General features: G+C 40.4%; 1 protein-coding gene across 2 annotated transcripts in view; it reads left to right on the plus strand.

Annotated features, from left to right (window-relative positions):
• Positions 1-25,018, plus strand: part of rbm44 (RNA binding motif protein 44) — a 141,685-nt gene that overhangs the window by 73,271 nt on the left and 43,396 nt on the right. For both annotated transcript variants that reach the window (XM_072578668.1, XM_072578669.1), the window contains 4 exons: positions 8,284-8,464; positions 10,299-10,348; positions 18,563-18,644; positions 21,343-21,418. In XM_072578668.1, the coding sequence (XP_072434769.1) occupies positions 8,284-8,464; positions 10,299-10,348; positions 18,563-18,644; positions 21,343-21,418 (389 nt within the window). The remainder of the gene's footprint in view (positions 1-8,283; positions 8,465-10,298; positions 10,349-18,562; positions 18,645-21,342; positions 21,419-25,018) is intronic.

Raw genomic sequence — 25,018 nt, forward strand, 5'->3', positions numbered from 1 at the left:
AAGATGGAGAATTATAGACTGGTTAGCTTAACTTCTGTAATAGAGAAAATGCTTGAGTCAATTATCAAAGAAGAAATAGGAAGTCATCTAGTTAGAAATTGTCCTGCAGCATGGGTTCATGAAGGGTGGGTCATGCTTAACTAATCTACTGGAATTCTGTGAAGACATTACAAGTACGTTGGACAGTAGGGACCCAGTGGATGTAGTGTGTCTAGATTTTCAAAAGGTGTTCGACAAGGTACCGCACAAAAGGCTGCTGCATCAGATAAAGAAGCAAGCAGTTAAAAGCAATATATTAGCATGGATAGAAGATTGGTTAACTGACAGGAAGCAAAGTGTGGGGATAAAAGAGTGCTTTTCTGGTTTGCGATCAGTAACTAGTGACGTGCCTCAGGGATCAGTGCTGGGAATGCAATTATCCACAATTTACATGGGTGATTTGGAGAGGGAGACCATGTGTAGTGTGTCATAGTTTGCACATGACACTAAGATGAGTGGTATAGCAAAGTGTGCAGAGGACTATGAAACTTTGCAAAGGGTCATCGATAGTTTAAGTGAGCGGGCAAAGGTCTGCAAGAGGGAGTACAATGTTAATAAATGTAAAGTCATCCATTTTGGTAGGAATAACAGTAGAAAGGACTATTAGTTGAATAGTAAAAAATTGCAGCATGCTGCTGTGCAGAGGAACCTGGCATGAATCACAGAGGTTTGGTCTGCAGGTGCAACAGGTAATTGAATTGAAGGCAAATTGAATTTTGTTCTCCATTGCTGAAGGGGTTCAGTTTAAGAACAGAGAGGTTATGCTGCAGTTGTATAGGGTGTTGGTGAGACCACAACTTGAGTACTGCATGCAGTTGTGGTCTCCCTACTGGAGAAAGGATGTGCTGGCATTAGAAGGGATGCAGAGGAGGTTCACTAGGTTAATTGCAGAGTTGAGGAGGTTGGCTTATGAGAGAGTCTGTATAGATTGGGATTATATTTATTGGAATTTAGAAGATTGAAGGGGAATCTTATAGAAAAATATAAAATTATGGAGGGAATACATGGAATGAAGTAGAGAGGATATTTCCACTGGCGGTTAAAACTAGGATAAGAGGGCATAGCCTCAAAATTAGGGGAAGCAGATGTAGGACTGAATTGAGAAGGAACTTCTTCACCCAGAGGGTTGTGAGTCTATGGAATTTCCTGTCCTGTGAAGTACAGGAAAGTCCTGTGAACTGAAGTTTTTAAAGCTAAGATTATTTTTGGACCAGTAAAGGAATTAAGGGTTATGGTGAGAGGGCAGGTAAGTGGAGTTGAGGTAACTATAAGATTAGTCATCATCTTATTGAATGGTGGAGTGTGCTCAAATGGCCAAAGGGCCAAATGGTCGAGTCCTGCTCCTAGTTTTTGCGCAATTCCCATTGTGGTGATGATGAAACCAGAATTCAGTAAAAGTCTGGAATAAATATCTAATCTACTGCAACCATATAACCACTGTTGATTGTCGTAAAAACCTTGTGGTTTACTTAGTGATAAGAGCCGTACAGCACAAAAACAGATCCTTCAGCCTGATTCAGACATGCCAACCAGGTACCTTTTGACTGAACTAGTCCCTTTTGCCTCTATTTGGCCCATATCCCTCTAAACCTTTCCTATTCATGTACTTGTCCGAAAGTCTTTTTAGTGTTGTAATTGTACCCACCTCTGCCACATAACAGCTCATTCCATACATGCACCACCCTCTGCATAAAAAAGCTGCCCTTCGGGACCGTTTTAAATCTTTCCCCTCTCATCTTAAACCCATGCCCTCCAGTTTTAGACTCCCCTCCCCTTGAAAAAAGATCTTGGTTCATGATTTTAGAATCAGAATTAGATTTATTGTTGTGTGTAGTGGAGTACAGTGAAAAGTTTGCAGTGTCGCCCCACATGGCAGTACCTTCGAAACAAAGTACCTAGGTTCAAATCTTAGATATAAAATAGAGAGATAAAGAAAGATTCGATTGGATTCCCTACAGTGTGGAAACAGGCCCTTCGGCCCTAAAAATCCACACCGACCCTCCGAAGAGTAACCCGTCCAGACCCATTTCATTCTGACTAATGCACCTAATGCTATGGGCAATTTAGGGTGGCAAATTCACCTGACCTGCACATCTATGGACTGTGGGAGGAAACCAGAGCACCCGAAGGAAACCCACACAGACACTGGGAGAATATGCAAACTCCACACAGACAGTCACCCGAAGCTGGAATCAAACATGGGTCCCTGTGACTGTGAGGTAGCAATGCTAACCACTGAGCCACCGTGCTGTCCTAAAAGCAAGGTTACATTACCTTAGTTATTCATCGTATAAGTTAAGAAAAAAAACTAAAATTAAAAAAGGTAATCATTACAGTTCTTTCATAAAGTGCCCAGATCAGTGCAGGGGGCTTCCACCGTGGTCTGACTGGGCTTGCAAGCTGCTGACTGCTCGCTCTGGTCCCCAGTCCAACAACCATCCCTGCTCCGTTCCGCTGGTCATCCCCACTCTGCTCAGGCATCCAGTCCGCTGGCCATCTCCATTCGGCTTGGGCCACCAGTGTGCTAGACGTCCCCACTCTGCTCAGGGAATGCTGGCCATCTCCATTCCACTCAGGCCTCCAGCCGGTTCTGCTGTGGCCCTCCACTGATGTCACCACAGCTCTGGACAAAGTTTAAACAAAAACTTAGAAGAATAACAAGAAAAAAATTTTAATGACAATCCCTGCTAAGTATACAACGAGACTGAACTGGTCCTCACTTTTTATAGCATCAATTAACAAAGATTTAACTCTTCAACATAAACCTCTATAAAGTCATCCCTCAACCTATGATACTTTGGGGAAAAGTGGTGCCAGCTTATCCAACTCCTCCTTATAACACAAACCCTCCAGTTCCAGTATTTTCCTTGTAATTTTTTTTTCTGTATCCTTTCTAATCGAACAACTCCCTTCATATAGCAGGGCGACTAGAATTGTATACAGTATTCGAAAAGTGGCCTCGCCGATGTCTTGTACAGCTGCAACATGATGTCCCAACCCTATATCCAGTACTCTGATCAATGAAGGCAAGTGTGTCTAACACCTTTACCATCACCCTGTCTACCTGCAACATCACTTTCAAGGAATTATGAACCTGCACCCATAGTCCTTCAGCAACACTACCCAGAGCCCTACCATTAGCTGTGTATGTCCTGCTCTGGTTTGCCTTACCAAAATGCAACACTTCATACTTATCTAAATTAAACTTATTCTGCCACTTCTTGACCCATTGGCTGACCTGATCAAGATATTATTGTGTTTTTTGGATAACCTTATTCACTGTACACTATATTACCAATATTGGTGTCACCTGCAAATTTACTAACGAAACATCCTATATTCTCATCCAAATCATTAATATAAATGATGAACAACAGTGGACCCAGCATCAATCCTTACTGCACACTGCTGGTCACAGGCCTCCAGTCCAAAAAGCAACCCTCTACCGCTCGCATCTGTCTCTTTAAGACAGTTTTGTATCCAATTGGATCCTGTGTGATCTAATTTTACTAAATACTCTACCATGTGGAGCCTGTTGAAGGCCTTGTTAAAATCCATACAGACAACATGTGTTGCTCTGCCTTAATCTGTCTTCTTGGTGATCTCTTTTTTAAAAAAAAACTCAATGAAATTCATAAGACATAATTTCCCACTCACAAAGCTATGCTGGCTATCCTTAATTGGTCCTTGTCTTTCCAAATACATGAAATCCTATCTCTCAGAATCCCCTTCAACAACTTACCCACCATTGATGTCAGACTCGCCAATCTATGATTCCTTGCAGCCTTTCTTAAACAATGCTCCAATGTTCCGGAACCTCACTTGTGGTTGTCGATGATACAATTACCTCTGAAAGAGGCCCTGCAGTCTCTTCCCTAGCTTCCCACAAAGTTCTGGGCTCCACCTGATCAGTTTCTAGGAACGTATGACCTATTGTCAAGACATTGCTATCTATTTTTCAGTTTCCCTAGCCTCCATGTATTTCACAATAAATACTGAGCTGAAATTTTCATTTAGTATCTCACCCATCTGCTGTAGTTCCACACTTAAATGGCCTTGTTAATCTTTAAGTGTCCCTATTCTCTCCCATTTGCTCTTTTGCCCCTAATGTAGTTGTAGAATCTCTATGGATTCTCCTCAACCTTATTTACCAAAGCTATCTCATGTCCCCTTTTTGCCCTCCTGATTTCCCTCTAAGGTGTCCTTTAAGAGAGTCTAGTATCCTTATCTCGCCCACTCATGACTCAGTTGAGACACAATCTCAGGAATGTGGTTGACCCTTAACTGCTGTCTGGGCATTTAGGAAGTAGTAATAAAATGTTGGTCTAGCCAACGTTGTTCACACCCCATGAGTAATCATTTTAAAAATTGAATTTTGCTGGTACCAGTGTCTTGGTGAGTCATACAATAAAGACTGTACAAGCAAAAGTTCCTATGGGCAAAGAGTGATCCTACCATCACATTCAGTTTTAGGGTGAAGAACCTAAGTTTGAAATCCTGTCTTTGAATAAAGAAAATTACAAAATTGTGAAAACAGTTGGCTACAGTATTTTGGGAAAATATCTTAAAAGGTAAGGTGCAAGAGCAGACATTTAATGAGATATTTGGTATATTGAGGTGGAAGTACCATTTGTGGTCAACTAAGGAAGTTAAGAATACTATTAAATTGAAAGAAAATGTGTACAATGCTGCAAAAAATAGTGGTAGACCAGATGTTCGGTAGAAAAATATGTTGAGAAGAAGACATAAATCTACAAAGAGATAACAATAGGTTATACAAATGGACAAACGTGTCAGTTCAAATATAACCTAAAGTATGACCTTGTCCACTTTGGCAGGAAGAATAGAAAGCAGCATATTATTTAAACAGATTGCAGACCTTTGACATGCAGAAGGATCTGGGTGTCCTTAGACATCAATCAAAAGTTAATAAGCAGATAGCGCAAATGATAAAGTAGACAAATGAAGTGATGTTTGTTGCAAGGGGAGTGGAGTGTAGAAGTGGGAATATTTTGCTACAATTTTATAGAGCATTGCTGACACCACACTTGGAGTACTGTGCATTTGCTTTGTTTTCTGTATTGAAGAGGATATACCAAGCATGAGAAAAGAATATACCAGTTTACTAATATTGCAAAGCTAAGTGAAGATGTAAGCTGTGAGTAAGATAGAGAGAGAGAGAGAAAATGCAAAAGGATTTATGCAGGCTAAATGAGTAAACATGCATGTTGGAAGTAGAATGCTACATAGGAAGATTTGAAGTAATCTACTCGGGTATGAAAAATAGAAAAGTGGAAAATATTTTAAATGGTGGCACTTGGAGGGTTCTGGGTATCGTTGTACCACAACATTATCATAAAGGTACAATTAGGAATCAATTAGCAAAACAAATCACAAGTTAACCTTTATTACAAAACTGTTGGCATATAATGGTGAAGACATTTTATCATCTTTGTACATCGCATTAATGAGAGGACACCTAGAGGATTGCATACAGTTTTGATCTCCTTCCTAAAGGAAGGATACTCTTGAACTAGAAGGAGCGCAATAAGATTTACCTGATTCATTGATTTAGTAGATTCAGTCTAGTTGCCTTAAGCTTTAGAAGAATGAACAGTAATCCATTCGAAGCAGTAGGGGCTGGGATTTTCAGATGTAAAAGTTGTATAATGTTATTTTCTGAAGTTTTGATGCTTACAGAGGATGGGGGCGACAAAGGACCATTTTTAAAATGTTACAGTTTTATAAACAAGTTACTGAAACTTGTATGTGATGTTTAGATTTCGGCTTTGTTCAGCCATTGAGAGAACCTGTTTTTAGATTGTACACAGCAGGAAATATGTACAGAGATTTGGCTGGCAACAAGTGACTGATTCAGGATGTTTAACGAGCGAGGGAGCCGACAGTGAGAGTGAGAGAGAGAGAGCGCACGAGAGAGGTAGAGAGAAATAGAGATCACACATGCAAGCTGCTCCACTGCCGAGGAACCATCCTTAACTGGTCTCATTTAGAGTTATATTGTCATAGAGATGTACAGCATGGGAACAGACCCTTTGGTCCAATCTGGTCAACATGGTCGGGCTGGACCAAAGGGTCTATTTCCATACTGTACATCTCTATGACTCTAATTGAGACAGTTGAGGATGGTTCCTTGGCAGTAGAGCAGCTTGCATGTGCAATCTCTATGTCGCTCTACCCCTCTCTTGTGCGATTTCTCTCTTGCTCTCTCTCTCTCTCTCACTCACTGCTCCCTCGCTCATTAAACAGCCTGAAGGAATTAATCTTTTTTCTCATCAGGTGCTGTGAACTAGGCCTTTACCAAATAACAAAAAGACTTTGTATTTAGTACAGTATACCAATCACCATGTGTTTTCTGCAGAATAGTCAAAACAATCTGGAGAAAGAAAATTTAAAAGTAAAAAGGTCAACTCAATGAACCCAATGGTTTAATGCAATTGAATGGTGGTTCCAGTTTTAGTTTGCCTAAACCACAAACACCAGTGTTTTATTTATCAGTCTATCAGTGTATGTATGCAGGGGTTTTAAAACTGGGTTAGAGTTTTAACTCTTAGAGATCTGTGTTAATAATTCATAGCTACTTATTTTAAAAGAATATTTGGTTCTTAAGTGCAGGAACCTTGTCAGTGTTTTCTGTTGACTTGATTCCAACAGATATAAATCTTTGCAAACTTTGATTAGCTCATAACATTTTGTAGTGACTGTGGGAGTATTGTATGCTGAGAAGCAGTGCACCTTCCCGAGTGGATCGTAACACTAATATTGGGGTTTCATGCCATGCCTATGCCAATCGTGATAGTCCCTCTGCTGATTAAAGCTCACCCATATTGAGGAATGCCAATTTGCCAAAAACTGGATTTTTGTCCCTCATAATCTGATAGTTGGGAGCTGTGCAATCCTTTCAGTGTCAGTGGCAGCAATGAAAAGAAGGACTGGACATCAGCAGTCCTCAGAGTCAAGGAACAGATGCATGCAGAGGATATCACTATGTGGATTAGAGGTGAGGATTGGGACATTAGAAGGAGAGGAAGATCATGATAAACTTGCTGGAATGGCTGGGGGAAGGAAACATTTATGGGATCTGAGCTTTGTGTTGGCCTTAAAGGCAGTTCTACCACTTCTCTCGTGTAGCCCTTCCTGTTTAAGACCTGAGCAACGTGGATTCCAGTCTTGCCCCATCATTCAACTCTTCTCACCAGCCTTGAAATGGAGCAAGGCAGGAAGTGGTCTTTGCATGGACGAATAATTAGCCTGTTGGGATAAAGATGAGTGAGTAACCATAGGCATCACCTGTCCTGTGTAAAAGTGTCTGAGAAGTAAAAATACAATTTTTGACAAAGATCTGGTCTTGTGGAACTGTTTTCCCACAAATTGAAAATACAAATGTTGTGCCAGATTGCCTCAATATTGTTTGAGAAATAAACATACTATTTCCTCAAAATATGCCTGTTATAATTTTAGCACCCATTATAATTCTAGCACCTATTATTGAAATGTAAGTTTCCTAACTGCCGGTTTCCTGGATGAAGACCTAATTTGGAATTCACTGTGTGTAGCAACATTATAGTTTCTGCAATCTTCACTCTCCACAAAGTAACCCAACTAATTAAGCAGACATGCCATAACAGTCATAGATTATGGCAATATGTAATTTTATTGAATAGCACGTACAAGGGGCTAAATGTTTTACTTCCATTTCTCTTGTTCTTTTATGCATGCAGAGAAACTCTCCTCCAATTCTGTAAGCTACCGTTCAGACTCCACATTTTCAGCATAACATCTTATTATTACTTTGATTATATCATCAGCAGTTTATCATTCATATTAAATAATGTTGGCATTATTATAATTGTATGGGCTTTTGAAATGTTTTGATATATTGTCTCTTAACTACTTTTGGAACAGAAATTGACCCTATTTTTCAAGACTAATAGTTAAACACACATTGTTTTGGCTGTGATATTAAATCACTAGATAAGTGCAAAATTTTCATTCGAAAATGTTGGTCTTCAGCAGGGTGTACCACTAATTGCTCAGATGTTCTCTGTCATAACTTATTGATGAGATCCTTCATCAGAGAGAATTTGGTGAATAGTCTTGTCCAAAATAATCTTTCTCCATATTAAAACATGACATTGTTATATTTCAGGTGCCTGATATTTACGTTTTATTTTGTTTGTGTACAACTGTCCTGTTTGAGTATTAATATTTCCTTCTCTTGAATAGGTTGTCATGTTTGGAAGTTGGCACTGAGTATGGCATAGCTATATCATCTGCTTTACAGGAGCTTAAAACAAACTATCAGAGTACAATGCAGAAAGTGCTGAAAGGAATGACTTTGGACAATCTCCCTTCATTGTCTGTTGAGCTACAAGGACTGTCATATTCTCCATTTGTTCCTGCTATGGTATGCTTGAATAATTACTTGTATATTTGATATTAGCCAGGATCATGTCCATATTCTCTAAAAAAAAATTTCCTTTTAGATTAGCCTGATCTCTATAATGACTGAAAATTATAACCATCTTTAAAATTCTCCTGATCAATGTGCATATGTGGAAGTTCTCTTTGCTTGATATACACATTCATTTAGGATTGTATTCAATTTCAGTTCATTGGTGTGGAGTGCATACTGGAAGGCCCATACTTCACGATCACCAAATGTGTGCTCAGTTTTTTTTTATCAGAACTTCATCAATCACATCTATGCTGCATGCTGGCTTAAAGCAGTGTTGTTACTGAGTGTGCTTGTGTATAGGTCAAGTTTTGAAGACCTTTTTTTAAGCTGAAATTAGGATATCGACATATACATGAGGTATTGTTTTTGAGGAGATGAAATTCATGCTTGGCATGAGTCAAAAAATGGACAAACAAAAGCCAGATCTCTATATAAAGTAATAAACAACAAAAGAGACCCCTGAAAAACTATGGTCAACTTATATGCAAGGTATGTGAAAAATACCAGATTTTTTGGCCAAAACAAGAGGTCTACTTATTCATGAGATCGATCTATAATGAGTATATACAGTATTTGTGTATATGGGTATTACTGGCAAGATCAACACTTACTTTCCATTCTTAATTGACCTTGAGAATTGACAATGAGCTGTCTTGCTGAACTGTTATAGTCTATGAAATTTAGGTGCAACCATAGATCACTTCTGATGCAAGATGCTTTGTAACTCACATGTAACCTTCTTGCTGGTGTGTCCATTTGTCTGCTACCCTTGTTCAACTTGGCGGTGAGGTTGTGGATTTGAGAAATAAAGTAGATTTGAAATAGCCAAGTCAGGTAGTTGCAGTGTTATGGGCGCACAATGCAAACACAGCTTCATTGGTAATCACTGAATGTTTGAGGTGACTGATCTAGTGGCAGTTAAATTGGCTGTTTTGTTCCTAGTGGTGATATGCTTTCCAACTGGTTTTGGAGCTGTCATCGTCCAAGCTACTGGGGAGTATTCTATCATGTTGCTAATCTGTGCCTTGTTGATGGTGAACAGGCATGGGAAATGAGTTGAGGTACTTGACACAGAATTAACAGCATCAAACTGCTCTTGTCACCACAGTGTTTTAGTCCAGTTAAAATTCCATTCAATGATAACTCCCATGTTAATGATAGTAGGGATTTCAACAATGATAATGCTTTTCCATATCGTAGGTGGATGATTAGATGGCCATTGCCTCATAGTAAGTGATGCAAGTGTTATTTGCAATATGGTACACAAGTCTGAATTTGGCCAGGTCTGGTTGCATGTTGGTAGGGAATGCTTTAGTAATCGGACAGTTGTAAATGGCATTGAACACTGCACTTCTTACCTGGGAGGAAAGGTCATTGATAAAAAAGCTGAAGATGCTTCATTGTCCAGATGAAATCATGTATTAATGGCCATTGGAATCAGTGATTGGCCTCCGAAGCGGTATCCAGCTTCCTTTGTGCTGGGTGTGATTCACTTTTACTAAAGTTCCTTTATACCATGTTGCTTTAATGTCAGTGGCAATCAGTATCACGTCACCACTGGAATTCAGCTTTTCTGTCCATGTTTTCACCATTGCTGGAGTGAGGACAGAAGTCATCTCCAAGTGGAATTCAAATTGAGCATCTCTAATTCTTGGGTATGAGTCACGTTAAAGTACGGATAAAGCTGCTGTATTAATTTTAAAGAAAAACTGGTAAATGTTAGTTCTTTGCATTTGTTTTAGTTGGTTGCCAGAACATCTTTTTTCCTTTTTTCCTATTTCAGTTGGGTGACCAACAACCAATGTCTCAATATCAGAAAACTTCAAATTATAGGTAAGAAATTACGACCAAAAATGTTTTTAAAATGTTGTTTGGCTAGTTCTTCAAAATATAAGCACCTTTAACTGAATTTAACCTTTTTCTCTTATGTATTCTCTGTACTAATTACTTTCTGTTTTCTTCAGAAGACATTTATTCAGTTACAAGGTCACTTTTCATGTATTATGTTAGATATCAGGAATTTTAAAAATAGCAAAACTAAACCTAGTAGATCTCAACCCAGATTCCAACCATGTTACAGGATTTACTAAATAGCGATAAGACTATATTTAGAACATTTATGCATATTGCTATCTTATTTGAGGTCCACCAACTCAGTACAGCTTCAGACTTAAGAACTGAGTCAGTACACGTGGTACCTATGCAAGCACTTCAGATGAATTATTTTACCCTTATGCAGATAAGAATTGTGAAGGGAATCTGAGCCTGTTAAAATGCAAATGAGGCTATAATGGATAACAAGAAAAAGAAAAATACAAAATATACTGATACAACAGAACCTTTTGCAAGCTGAGTGGATTTAATATTAGTATTTACAGACCAAAGCATGGAGAAAATAATCGCAGTTATATCAAATATCTAGGACCTGACAGATTCCACCTTAGGGTATTAAAAGAAAAAGATGGTGAAATTTAAATGCATTTATCATAATCTTCCAAAGCTATCTAGTTTTGGGAGTTGTATCTTTTGAATTGGAAAACTATAAATATCTTTCCATTATTTATTGCAGAACGGAGGGAGAAGCCAAGAGACTATAGATCCAGTCAGTTAACATTAGCTGTTGTGACATTAGTGACATTTCACTATTAGGGTCTGATGAACACTCAAACCCTGTGAAATTTCGCTGCTATCTTTACTTTATAATTTTTTACTGAACTAACGAGATCACGAACATTCCCTTGTGGCAGCTTTCTGCACAGTAACCCTGTTTTTTAAATTTTTCATGTTTCTGACTGAGATACACAGACGGACTCACCACTTTGAGACTGCTAAAACAGCTTCCAGTTTCTTTCCAGTTCTGATGATCTAGAGACATCCACAACTGAAGTGTCCTTCTGCCAGGATGGATCTTTTCTTCTGAGTTCAACTTTGTTGGTGACCCCTTTTGTTGTCTCTCTGGATCACAAATTGTCAATCATTAATAAGTAGCAGTTTTCTCACCAGGTAGCTTGTTGAGTTATTTAGTTTAAGTTCTATCTGTTCTTGGAAAAGATCTCTTTAGCTTGTTGAAGTGCAATTACAACAACATGTTCATTGTTCCAAACGATGTTCTGACCTTTTCTTTAAAAATAATTCAGAACTTCACAGCATTGAAAACCAAAACCTGTTACCTCTACATTAGAATTCAAGTTGCCAAATCATGGCAATACATTGTCAACCTTCTTCATAATGTGCGTCTTCAGAAGCCCACAGGCTGATAGTGTAGAAAAGCCTTGACAGATGTCAGGAAGGCAGGTGGGCATGCTGGAAGCCCCCATTTTAATCGCAGATCTGTTGAACATCAAGGGCATGGAAGTCTTTGTGTTGATTAATCTCATTAGGTGCTGTTTTGGTGCCTTAATAGCTACATGGGTACAACTGTGAATGCTTTGTATCTTACAGCAACAGAAACAAATCCCATTGCCTATGAGATCCCATATGTCTTAAATTGGATGTATGAGACGCCATCTGTCTTAAATTGGATATAGTGTCTAGTTATGTAAAATAGCAAGATGAGATGATGTGTAATTGTTTATGAGCTGACACCAATATTTCAGCTGATCCTAGGAAGCAGCAGCAAATAAGGTTTCTCGCAGCTTTCAACTTTTGACGCCGATCAATAACCAGTGCTACGAGATATGAGGTTCTCCACAATGAGGACTCAAATCTCTTGCAATCGCCAGTCTGGAAACTTAGTCTCTGTGGCACTTGTTCCCCAGAAAGCTCCATCTTTGACATTACAGTCCATGCTGAGGCATATCCTCTGTTTACCTGCCTCTTGTCTGCTCCTTGATGCTGAGAGCTCTGGCTTTTCTGCAGAACATTTTGCTGCTCAGCACAACTGGGCCAGAAATCCAGGAGAAATACTCCCATTAACAACACCCGCCAATTCTTTTTGCACTGTCAGGGGCATCCACCAGCATCTCAACCTGTCCAACTATGAGCTCTTCAACAACTCTAGTTGGAATTATGAATTCATTGGTGGGCTCTTGGTTCATGTTCATAACCCACTGTGATGAAGCTTGCCAGTAGTGGGAATAGAAACAAGAAATTTATGTTGACTGATGCCATTATTTTCATCACCTGTCTGCTTCCATTCCCTCCCTAGGAGGACCTAAAAGTGCAGGTCCATGAATGACTTTTCATCTCTCTGAAAAATAAAATCTTCAATAAATTGTGCCCAAATAGCTGCTATTGGATGTTTAAAGATGCTTCTCCTGAAGTATCTTTCTATGTGTTTATTTTTTCTTCTGAAGCATGTACCTCCCTATTCTGGCAGCCTCAGGCTGGACCAGAGAATTTGCCAAATCTCAGGAGGACATGTGCCAAGGTCAAAACAATGTTAAACCTACTATATGTTAGTCATTTTGGTACCATAGTAAATCATTGAAGTCCTGATGAAATCTTTTAAGCCATCAAAAATATTCAGTGCTAAAGTGCTTTATTCTACAATTCAGTAAAGACCTCACTTTGACTAATATCAATCAAATGCCCAATGGACAAATGATTTTCCAATAGGGTAAGAGGAAGTGATAGAGATAAGTACAGTTTTAAGGTTTAAAAGACATGCACAGTATATGGATAGGAAGAGTTTAGAGGTGTAGCAGCCTCCTGCTAAACCACAGATTGCTAACTTGGCCAGATAGCGATTGGTGCCTGGCATATTGGCTAAGTAAAACCGAAGTCACAAAACCTGGACATCAGACACCTTGCAAACACCGTACCCAGGTGCTAATGGTATTAGCATAAGGTAAAAGGCAACATTATTCTGGATAGACCTGTTCCAACAACTTGTCTACCAAACAAAGGAACGCCTAGAAAGAAAGGCACTGGGTCCTGCTCCACAAAGAAACCAACAGTTGCAAGCCGTTCAAATGGTTGACCATGTTTAAAACTATTAAATAAGTTTCTTTGGTCAGAAAACCATCCAAAAAGGTATAAAAGCAGGGTCCATCTGCAGACTGATCTCTCTTTAGGAATCTCTTGGACTTGATGAGGAGATCACCTTGGCAAAAGACCTCCTGACCATCCGGAGAGAAAGCAGCTTTGCAGTCCCACAGCGAGAGCAGCTGCGTAAACCTGCAAGAGCCTCGGGAAGTATTGTGAGCTTAAGGGACTGAATATGATAAGAGATTGTATTGTTTTGTAGTAAAAGCTATTGAATTTGTTTCCTAATAAAGTTGGGACTGTTTTGCATTGGTTCCGGCTTGTTGTTGTAGCGATTTGACTGCTTTGATATTGAGGGATACTTGGGCAAATTCACTCATTACATTCTCTTTGGAGTTTTTTTTAACATATTTGAGGTGGATCTAGACAATAGAGGGATTTGGGCCAAATGCAGGCAAGTGGGACTAGTTCAGTTTAGGAAACCTGGTCGGCATGAACGAGTTGGGCCGAAGGATCTGTATCTGTGCTGTATGTATGACTTTGACTGAAGAAAACACAATTCGAGGGTATTTAAACTGGACAAAACATTAACAAAATATAATATATAAATAGTGATTGATGTAGAGACGTCACTACAGGGAAAACTGAATGATTTGGAGATGCCGGTGTTGGACTGGGGTGTACAAAGTTAAAAATCATACAACACCAGGTTATAGTCCAACAGGTTTAATTGGAAGCACACTAGCCGTCACTCTGAAAGCTAGTGTGCTTCCAATTAAACCTGTTGGACTATAACCTGGTGTTGTGATTTTTAACTGGGAAAACTGAAAGTATTGTGGGTCACACACCACAAGAGAAAAGTGTGTTAAGGCACTACTACTTGGAGCAGAAAGTTTCTGTTTTAATTCATTGTTTGCTTGTCTACCTTCCCCAATTTGGAAATCTGCTCTCTTTGACAAATTTCTCCTAAAAATTGGAGATACTGTAGGATTTAACACCCAGAAGTCAGGAGTGTGATGGAATACTCCCCATTTGCCTGAATGGGCGCAGCTCCAACAATACTCAAGAAGCTTGACACCATCCAGTACAAACAACCCATTTGATTGGCACCACATATACAGACTTCAATCCCTCCACCACCGGCACTCAGTAGCAATAGGATGTACTATCCACAAGGTGCACTGCAGAAATTCACCGAAGATCCTTAGACAGCACCTTCCAAACCCAATACTACACCCTACGAGAACTTACCTTCTCTACTGGGTCCTAAGCACACACTCTCTGGTTTAAAAGAAAAACTCAGTAAGCTACCTGCTACACTGGCTCCTAAGCAGACTCTCTGCAAAAATACACCAAACTGTAACCAACCTGCTCCACAGGGTCCTAGGATGGATCACTTAACTAGAAGCAGTCAAAATCCACTCCACCCGACCACTGGACCATTCAAATGTAAGAAACCTATGAGAAAGCGGGGTAAGTGTGCCGGCCTGCTAGTAAGACTGAGACTGCGTGGGTTCAAGAACCCCCTTCCTAGCAAATGTACAATCTCTGGAGAACAAGATGGACAAACTCCGATCACGGCTCAGCTTCCGGTGTGAACTGCAGGACTGCTGTGTGCTCTGCTTCACAAAGGCCTGGCTCAACCCATCCATTTCCGACTGCGCACTTCAGGCTGATGGTTATTCTATCCATCGTATGGACTGCACAACATCCTTAAGTAAGATAAAGGGTGGAGGGGTTTTCTTTTTAATTAGCAACTTGTGATGCATGGACTTTGTGACCCTGGGCAGCCATTGCTCCCCAAGCCTTGAACTCCTCACCATTAAATGCTGCCCTTTCTATCTACCACGGGAATTTACCGCTGCTATACTAACTTCTGAGTACATACCTCCACAAGCAAAGGCTGAGGAAGCTCTGGATGTGCTGTACTCCACCACTAATACCCTGGAGACGGAACATCCCGAGGCCCTGTTTATTGTGACTGGCAACTTCAACCTGAGGAAGGTGTTGCCCAAGTACCACCAGAACATTACCTGCTCCACCAGGGGTCCGAACATTTTAACCCATTGCGACACCACTGTGAAGGATGCCTTACTGCTCCGTCCCCTGCTCTCAGTTCAGGAACTCCAACCACAATGCTGTGCTTCTCCTCCCAGCTTACAGGCAAAATCTCAAGCAGGAGAGCCCCTCGCAAATACAGGTCCAGTGCTGAACAGAGGAGGCAGAGGATCAACTACGGTACTGTCTGGAATCGGCTGATTGGGCTATGTTCAAACAATCCGCAGGTATCTTGGATGAGTATGCCACCACCGTCACAGATTTATCAGCAAGTGTGTGGAGGGCTGCATATCGAGGAAGTCGATCCAGGTGTTCCCCAACAGGAAATCCTGGATGAATCAGGACATACAGAATCAGCTAAAAACCAGGTATGAGGCCTTCAGATCAGGAGACCCACTCCAATATAAGGAATCCAAGTATGACCTTTGCACAGCAATTAAGACAGCCAAGGATCAATATCAATCCAAACTAGAGGCCTAGACAGACACCTAGTGACTATGGCAAGGACTGATTGACATCACAGGTTCTAAAAAGAGACAATGCAAGATAACAGACGATGACATATTCCTTCCAGATTGTCTCAATGTCTTCTATGCTCGCTTTGAGCAGAATTTTGGCAGAGAGGTAACACCTATTCTGACAAGCCCTGATGAACCTATCCCAACAGTCACTCCATCAGAGGTCAGATCAGTTTTCCTTCGTGTGAATCCAAGGAAAGCAATGGGACCGGATGGAGTATCAGGCTGTGCACTCAGAGCATGCGCAGATCAACTGGCAGAGGTCTTCATCCTCTCCCTCAGCAGACTACTGTCCCTGCCTGTTTCAAGAGGGCCAACATTGTCCCTGTGCCTAAGAAGGCTCATGCAGCATGTCTCAATGACTACCGCCCAGTGGCCCTAACTTTGGGCTGGTCATTAACATTAATCAACTCCAGCCTCCCCACTACTCTTGACCCACTCCAATTTGCCTATCAGACCAACAGATCCACGTCAGATGCCATATCACTTGCCCTTCACTCCTCCCTAGTACATCTTGACACCAAGAGCAGCTACATAAGAATCCTACACATTGACTACAGTTCAGCCTTTCAACACTGTTATCCCCTCGAGACTGATTACTAAACTTAGTGATCTCGGACTAAGCCCCACTCTCTGCAACTAGATCCTCAGTTTCCTGACCCATAGGTCTCAATCAGTGAAGACTGGGGGCAATATTTCATTGTCACTAACGCTCAACATTGGAGTCCCACAGGGGTACGTACTCAGCTCCCTACTATACTCACTGTATACCCATGACTACATGGCCAAATATCAGACTAATGCCATTTACAAATTCGCTGATGACACCATAGTCGGTCGAATCTCAGATGGCGATGAAACAGATTACAGATGGGAGGTAGAAGCCCTGGAAAAATAGTGCACTGAGCACAAAGTAGCTCTCAATGCCAGCAAACCAAGGAACTTATGGACTTTTGGCGGGATGTTACTTATGCCCCTCTTCACATTAACAGCACAGAGGTGGAACGGGTGGAAAGTGTCAAGCTCTTATGAGTAGTCATCCACAGCAAGCTTTCTTGGACTCTTCATGTGGATGCACTAGTTATAAAGGCCCAACAACGTCTCCTCTTCCTCAGGTAGCTGAGAAAATTTGGCATGACGGTGAATACCCTTGCCAACTTTTATAGGTGCACCATCGAGAGCATTCTGGCTGGATGTATCAGTACCTGGTACAGCAACTGTATCATTCAAAATCGGAGACGGCCCGGACAATCACAAAGGCCAACCTCCCATCTACAGAATCCATCTACCAGGCCTGCTGTCAAGGAAAGGCCGCCAGCATTCTTAAAGATCCATCCCACCCTGGCAATGTTTTTCTACAACCTCTACCATCGGGGAGAAGGTACAGAAGCCTGAACACATACACCAGCTAGTTTTGCAACAGTTTCTACCCTACTGTTGTTAGAATACCGAGTGGACACTCAAACTCTTAACATTCTCCTGTACCTGTGTTTTTGTTTTTGCTGCTGTTTACCTATTATTTACTATTTATGCTATTTAACTTTGTGATCTGCCTGTCTTGCTCGCAAGACAAAGCTTTTCACTGTGCCTTGGTACATGTGATGATCAATTCAATTCAATTCCATCTGGAAGGACAAGGGCTGCAGATGCATGGGAACACCACCACCTGCAAGTTTCCCTCCAAGTCACCCACCAACCTGACTTGGAAATATACTGCCAATCCTTCACAGTCATTGGGTCAAAATCCTGGAATTCCCTCCCTACTGGCATTGTGGATCAACTCACAGCATGTGGACTGCAGTGATTCAAGAAGGCAGCTCACCACCACCACCTCAAGGGCAAATAGGGATGAACTATCAATGCTGGCCAGCCAGTGATGCCCAGGTCCCACTAATGAATATAAAAAAAAGTGAAGGTTTCATTGTTGGTTGTGAACTTACATGCTGATTGAATAGAAGGTCCCAAGTTTACTACTGAATTAGCAATTGTCAATCCATGAATATAGACAACCTTAGCACTTCCTCAGTTAGGAAGGAAATAATTGGTCAGAACTCATGTTTTGATCACTGGTCGTTGACATTTTCTGTAAAATATACAGGAAGGATGCTAGGCAAAGACCCTTGAACTTGTACCATACTGCTGTGATTGTGACTGTTGCCAGTATGCAGAAGGAGGAAAGTATGGATTGGGGGAGATTTCCACAAACGTTAGAATAAACAGCTTAGATGAATTCTTTTGATTGTTATATAAATTAAACAAAGCAAGAACCCCATTTACAGAATGTATGAAAATTCATACAGGCCCTATCACACATTTTTCCAATGTTCTCTTTTTCTCACTGTTTAGTAACACAATAACATGAGCTGAGAAATAGATTAGGAAGGCTACCTCGTTTTATTTTGTAACATGCATTGTTTGTTAATCATTCGTAACAAAATGACAACATTTGTTTTACAAAAAAAAAGTGAAATATGAGTTTTACACATACTGTTTGATAATTTGGCTTGGCCATAGAAATTCAAGTGGGTCATCTTGTTCTGTCTAGAGAATGGTTTGCATTGAAAAAGGAACCATCTCAAGAAATTCCTGTTGGAGATCAAGATGAAACTGATGTTCCAAGTGGTGAGGTAAATATATAGCTAACTGATAAAAATTAAATATTGTACTAAAGCAATTCCTAAACTACAACAATCCCAGCAAATTATGTACCTAAATAATCCAAAAACAAAATGGAGTTTGACTCAAGATTGTTCATTAAAACCTGTAGAAACTGAAAATACATTGAAGAGTAGTAAGTCACATTCCAAAATCAAGGTATAGATTTAACCATTGTTAGTTTCTTTGTAGCAGAAAAGATATACATGTGTAACAATATATGGTCAATAGTTATGTACACTAGTCGCCCCGTACCTGCAGGGGATACGTTCCAAGACCTGCCGTGGAAGCCCGAAACTGTGGATATGTGCAAACCCATTCATTTGAATGGGAAACGTACCTTCTCAGCAGCCTCCTGGTAACTAGTTCTGGCATGTTCCCTCCTATACGTTCGGGTCGCAGTAAACTGCTAGTAACTACAGCCGCAGAAACCGGACCCATGGATACGGGGTCCCCCTGTATTGAATTTCCAAAAGCCTTTGATAAAGTCCTGCATGGTTGACCATGACTGCATCCAGAAAATGTGGAGTCAAGGCAAGTAGCAGAATAACTCCAGAGTGTGTTGGGGTTAGCTAGCCATTTGGATACAGAACTGGCTTGTAGGTAGAAGACAGAGGGTTGTTGGTGGAGGGTCGCTTTTCAGACTGGAGGCCTGTGACCAGCAGTATTCCACAAGGATCGGTAACTGGGTCCACTGCCTTTTGTCATTTACATAAATGATTTGGATGTGAACATTAGAAGTATGGCTTGTAAGTTTGCAGATGATACCAAAATTGGAGGTGTTGGGGACAATGGGACATCAAAGTACAATGGGACCTTGATCATATGCGCCAAGGAGTGGCCGATTGAGTTTAATTTGGATAAATGCGAGGTGCAGCATTTTGGAAAGGCAAATGAGGGCAGGACTTTTACACCTTATGGTAAGATCCTGGGGAATGTTGTTGAACAAAGAGACCTTGAAATACAGGTTCATAGCTCCTTGAAAGTGGAGTCACAAGTAGACAGGATAGTGATAAAAACATTTGGTATGTTTGTCTTTATTGGTCAGTGCATTGAGCATAGGAGTTGGGAGGTCATGTTGCAGCTGTACAGGACATTTGTTAGGCCACTTTTGGAATACTGCGTGCCATTCTGGTCTCCCTGCTACAGAAAGGATGTTGTGAAAGCTAAAAGGATTCAGAAAAGATTTACAAGCTGCTAGGGTTGATTGGTTTGAGCTGTAGGGAGAGGCTGAATAGCCTGGAGCTATTTTCCCTGGAGTGTCGGAAGCTGAGGAGTAACTTTTATAGAGGTTTATAAAATCATGAGGGGCATGGATAGGTTGAGTAGCTGAGGTCTTTTCCCTGAGGTAGGCGAGTCCAAAACCCGAGGGCATAAGTTTCAGGTGAGAGGGGAAAGACTTTAAAGAGACCAAGAGTCAACTTTTTCACACAGGGTGGTGTGTGTACAGATTGAGCTGCCAGAGGAAGTGTTAAAACCTTACAACATTTAAAAGGCATTTGGATGGGTTTATGAACAGGAAGGGTTTCAAGGAATATGGGCCAAATGCTGGTAAATGTGACTAGATTAGTTTAGGATGTCTGGTCAGCAATAGATGAGTTGGACCGAAGGGTCTGTTTCCTGGATAAGCATTCAGCAGCACAGGAACTCTCCTTTAGAAATATTTAGAGGGTTAGACATCAACTTGCTAACCTGTTTTCTGTTTACTTGTGCAGAGATTTACTGTTATCTTGTCAATATATTGTATTTTGTAGGCTGTTTTGAATATTTGATGTTTAGAATAGGGAGGGTGAAGGATTTTGTAATCCATTTTGAGGGCTGCACTTGCAGTGCCTCTTCATCTGCAGTGAGGCCCTCTTAAATTGAGAGACTGGAGATTTTGATGGTTGTGTCTTTTTGATCAAATCAATTTAATTTAATTTACTTCTCATGGTTTCAAGAAATGGCTGAAGGCACCAAGTGCAACAAAGAAAATGATTCTGATATGGCACCTTCACCACAAAAAAAAAGTGGCTTAAGGCATTAGTTCACCAAGGCCATCTTAAGAGAAATTAGGCAGGATCATAAATACTTATCTTGCCAGGAACATGAATGAATATGTGATAGAGTTGTAAAAGCAGAAACTTTTTTGATATTGATAAGAGGGAAGCTGTCACCTTTGCTCCCTACTACAAATCATGTTACCAACTACTGGCTGCATTGCTGTCACTGGTCACTTTCTGAGGTTGACCCAGACCATTTGCAATCCTAAGTCTTGTTTTACCCTGAAATATGCTTCTAATTACATAGTGTCTACTTCTTCCTCCATCTCTGACATTACTTCAGATCATCAATTTAAAACTTAATCGTTTCCTTTACTACTTTTGGACTGTAATGTAAATTTCCTCCATCTTGCAAAAAACAGCTAGCCACAATTAAAATAAAAGTAAAATACTGTAGATGCTGGAAATCTGAAATGAAAACAGAAATTGTTTTCAGTCCTGCTGAGTTTTTCCAACATCAGTGGAGAGAGAAATAAGGTCACTGGATCTGGTCCTCTATCTGACTTATTTGAAAAATCTATACCCAACAGAAAGAAGTGAATATTTTTTCCATTGGTGCTACATATTTGAAAACACAGCACCAAATTCAAAAAGTCTTTTTTAAAAAAAAGCTCTGATTTTGTTACAGCTACAGAATAATCATTATCGGAATGTTGGACATAGAGTTAAAGGAGAAACCGATTATGAAAATATTGTAAAACAGGGTAAGTTGTATATACCTTTGATACGTATGAAAGCATGTGAAATCTAGAAAGGTAAAATCTAGAAGATAAAACATGAGAGAACATTTTCGATCAAACCTGCTCCTTCTGTGAACTCTGCATCCCTTTTAAAGGAAGTACTATGCTACTTGATGACCAAAGCTGACTCCACAGAATTGTTTTTTTAACATACGAACTACTGAAACTCTTGACAAAAGGCTTAATTTGTCACATGTGAAGAGGGACTAATAGGTGAAATGGTGAGCATTTTGTAGAATGGAGTTAATGTCATCAAGAGTGAAGGTGAGGGAGAATGGATAGAAAGCGAATGCAATTATGTCATTATTCCATCAAATGATCATGTTTAAATACAAGTTGCATTGTTTTTTATTTAGAAGTTATATGTTTGTATACGTTTGCTGCAGCAGAATAAAGTTCCTGACTTGCAGACTTCCATGTAATTTTCAGCAGTTTGCCACTTTAGCTTAGAATGGCTACTTTCAATGACAACCATTCAACCCATTGTGACTGTACCAAAATTAGAGATTTGGGCTGAAAATTAGAACCGGGTAATCTTTTTAATCTTGATATAAATTTAGTGATAATGCTAATTTGAGGTGTTGATTGATCTCAGGCTGTTTTTGCATCCTCCTGCATAAAGTGCTTCATACACTTGTGTTGTTTAATTGCAATTTGTTATGCTAGCAGTCATTCTGCCTGGATTCAACTAATGGTAATTTCACAAATTACCTAAGCTTGCATTAGTGTTAATAGCAGCCCTCAAAATTGTGATGGAGAATTTTTAATATCCACCTGGACCATGGAAAAGCTATTATCTTTGATCCTACAGATTTTTGTATACTCTAGCCTTCTTTCCCTCTCGTCACTGTCTTATATGTGAAACAGGCTGTCGCCATCAAATTTAATACCGGCTGAAGCAATTGTCATAATTTTTTCTTTTCTCCCCCAGCTAAAACTGCTAAGGTTTTCCAATTTTGTAGTACCACATTAAATGGTTAGCTTAGATTATCTATTCAGCTCCTGGAGTGAGTCGTGAGGCCACAGTCCATATTAGCAGCTAACCAAGGCTTGTCATGATTTATCCAGTTCTGTCAGTCATTAAAATATGAACGTTGGAAATCCTTAGCTTATTTAGTTGGGGGAATTTAGTAAATTTCAAACTAAATCACCTTTCATTCATTGTCTTGCGGTCAAAATCTGGAGCTCCTTTTCTTACTGTTCTGTGAGTGTCCTAGCACCCAAGGGCAGCAGTATTCAAGAAAATAGTTCATCACCATGTCCTTCAACTTAGTTTAGGATAGGCCATAAATTCTGACATCCCGTGAATAAGTTTAAAAGTAACCTTGTAGTAAAGCTTCAACAGCTCCACGCAAAAGAATTTCTTCTAACTCCCCTTTCTTTTATAATTTTTAGTTGATGGCCTTTCATAGGTCATTATGCTGTTTTTTGTTAGTATATTATGTAATTTGTTGTCAGTAAATGAGATTTGTCATTCAGCAGCCCATTCTGTGAAAGGCTGTCATTTTGATGCCTCTGGTAGTCCATGCTGTTCTCCAAACCTCTTTCTTCTGTCAGTGAAAGTTGCGCTGCTTGTGTTCTCTATATCCAAATCTAAATCCTTGGTGGGTGCCAAGAGCAAAAGTATATAAAAAAGCTGAGTTTTGGTACCCTGACAAATCTTTTCACTTTAACTCCTCACGAAGGTGCTATCTTCATATTTTATCTGTCTCCATATGGTAGGGATGAATGTTACCTTACTTTTCTCCTAAACTGTGTTACATTTGAATTAATTTGATTTGCTAATCCTGGATCAGGTTACCCTTAAGCTTCTGAGTAAGTGAATCACCAAGGAAGGAACCAGATCACAAAGTCATGCAGGAAATATTATTTATTAGTTATAAATTGCAACTTGAAGTTGAGTGTATATATCTTAAACAGACATGCAGCTGACTAACTTTATTAGTTTGAGTAACAAATCATGAATGAATAGTTACTTAAAACCTGTATGACTGAAGTGAGGATGTAGATTGGTGAGACTGTTTTGTAACTAACCTTGATTACCTGTAAGTTAACAGCTTTTACTAGCATGTCTGACAAATAGCTGAAGACTGCAGGTGATTAACAACATACAGACCTTATACAGCACCAACCTCATGGAAATCAGATTAACTTCTTCATACTTCTAATGCAGACTTTGGCCTCTGGACTATTTACTGAACAAACCTCCCTTTCAGCTGTGGGGTTATTTGTTTCACTTGGATCTCCACTTTTAGCTGGATCACCATACACATGTGCCTGAATATCTGAGCTGGCTTCATTCTTGTCAAGCCTCCACAACTTGTAAAGTTAGGTGTCCCTTTCCTCAGCTGTATCAACCAGTTGGCGGCATAGGAAACTAACCCTGTCCAAATGGTGTCCAAGGCACCAGTTTGGCATCGACTGATAAAGGTTGATCGAGTAGTGTGAACCAAAGTTAATTAAGATATAAGCTGTGCTACTTTCACAATGACAGATAAAGTTGTAACAAGGACTCACTATTTTTAAATTTCAACCCTCAGCAATAAAGGTCAAAGTTACACTTGCCACCCTAGTTACTTGCTCCATCTAGTGCTTTTTATGTTTCGTGCAAAAGAACACACAAATACCTTTTATGCTGTCATAGAGATGTAGGGTCAAAGGGTCAAACAGACCCTTCGGTCAAACCCGTCCGTGCCGACCAGTTATCCCAACCCAATCTAGTCCCACCTGCCAGCACCCTGCCCATATCCCTCCAAACCCTTCCTATTCATATACCCAACAAAATGCTTTTTAAATGTTGCAATTATATCAGTCTCTACCACTTCCTCTGGCATTCCATACACTTACCTCCCTCTGCGTGAAAAAGTTGCCCCTTAGGTCCTTTTTATGTCTTTCCCCTCTCACCCTAAATCTATGCCCTCTAGTTCTGGACTCTGCCAAACCAGGGGAAAGACTTTGTCTGTTTATCCTATCCATGCCCCTTATAATTTTGTAAACCTCTGTAAGGTCACCCCTCAGCCTCCAACGCTCCAGGGAAAAACAGCCCCAGTCTGTACAGCCTCTCCTTATAGCTCAAATCCTCCAACCCTGGAAACATCCTTGTAACTCTTTTCTGAACCCTTTCAAGTTTCACAGCATCTTTCCGATAGGAAGGAGACCAAAATTGCATGCAGTATTCCAACAGTGGCCTAATCAATATCCTATACAGCCACAACATGACCTTCCAACTCTGACCAATAAAGGAAAGCAAACCAAACGCCACCTTCGCTATCCTATCTACCAGAGACCCCACTTTCAAGGAGCTATGAACTTGCACTCCAAGGTCTCTTTATTCAACAACACTCCCTAGGGCCTTAAAAATGCTATCCCATATTCCCAATTCCTCCGCCTCTGCCGTATCTGCTCCCAGGAGGACCAGTTCCACCACAGAACACACCAGATGGCCTCCTCCTTTAGAGACAGCAATTTCCCTTCCCACGTGGTTAAATATGCCCTCCAACGCATCTCGTCCACATCCCGCACCTCCGCCCTCAGACCCAACCCCTCCAACCGTAACAAGGACAG

Source organism: Chiloscyllium punctatum, chromosome 10, assembly GCF_047496795.1.
Source record: "Chiloscyllium punctatum isolate Juve2018m chromosome 10, sChiPun1.3, whole genome shotgun sequence".
NCBI lineage: Eukaryota > Metazoa > Chordata > Chondrichthyes > Orectolobiformes > Hemiscylliidae > Chiloscyllium > Chiloscyllium punctatum.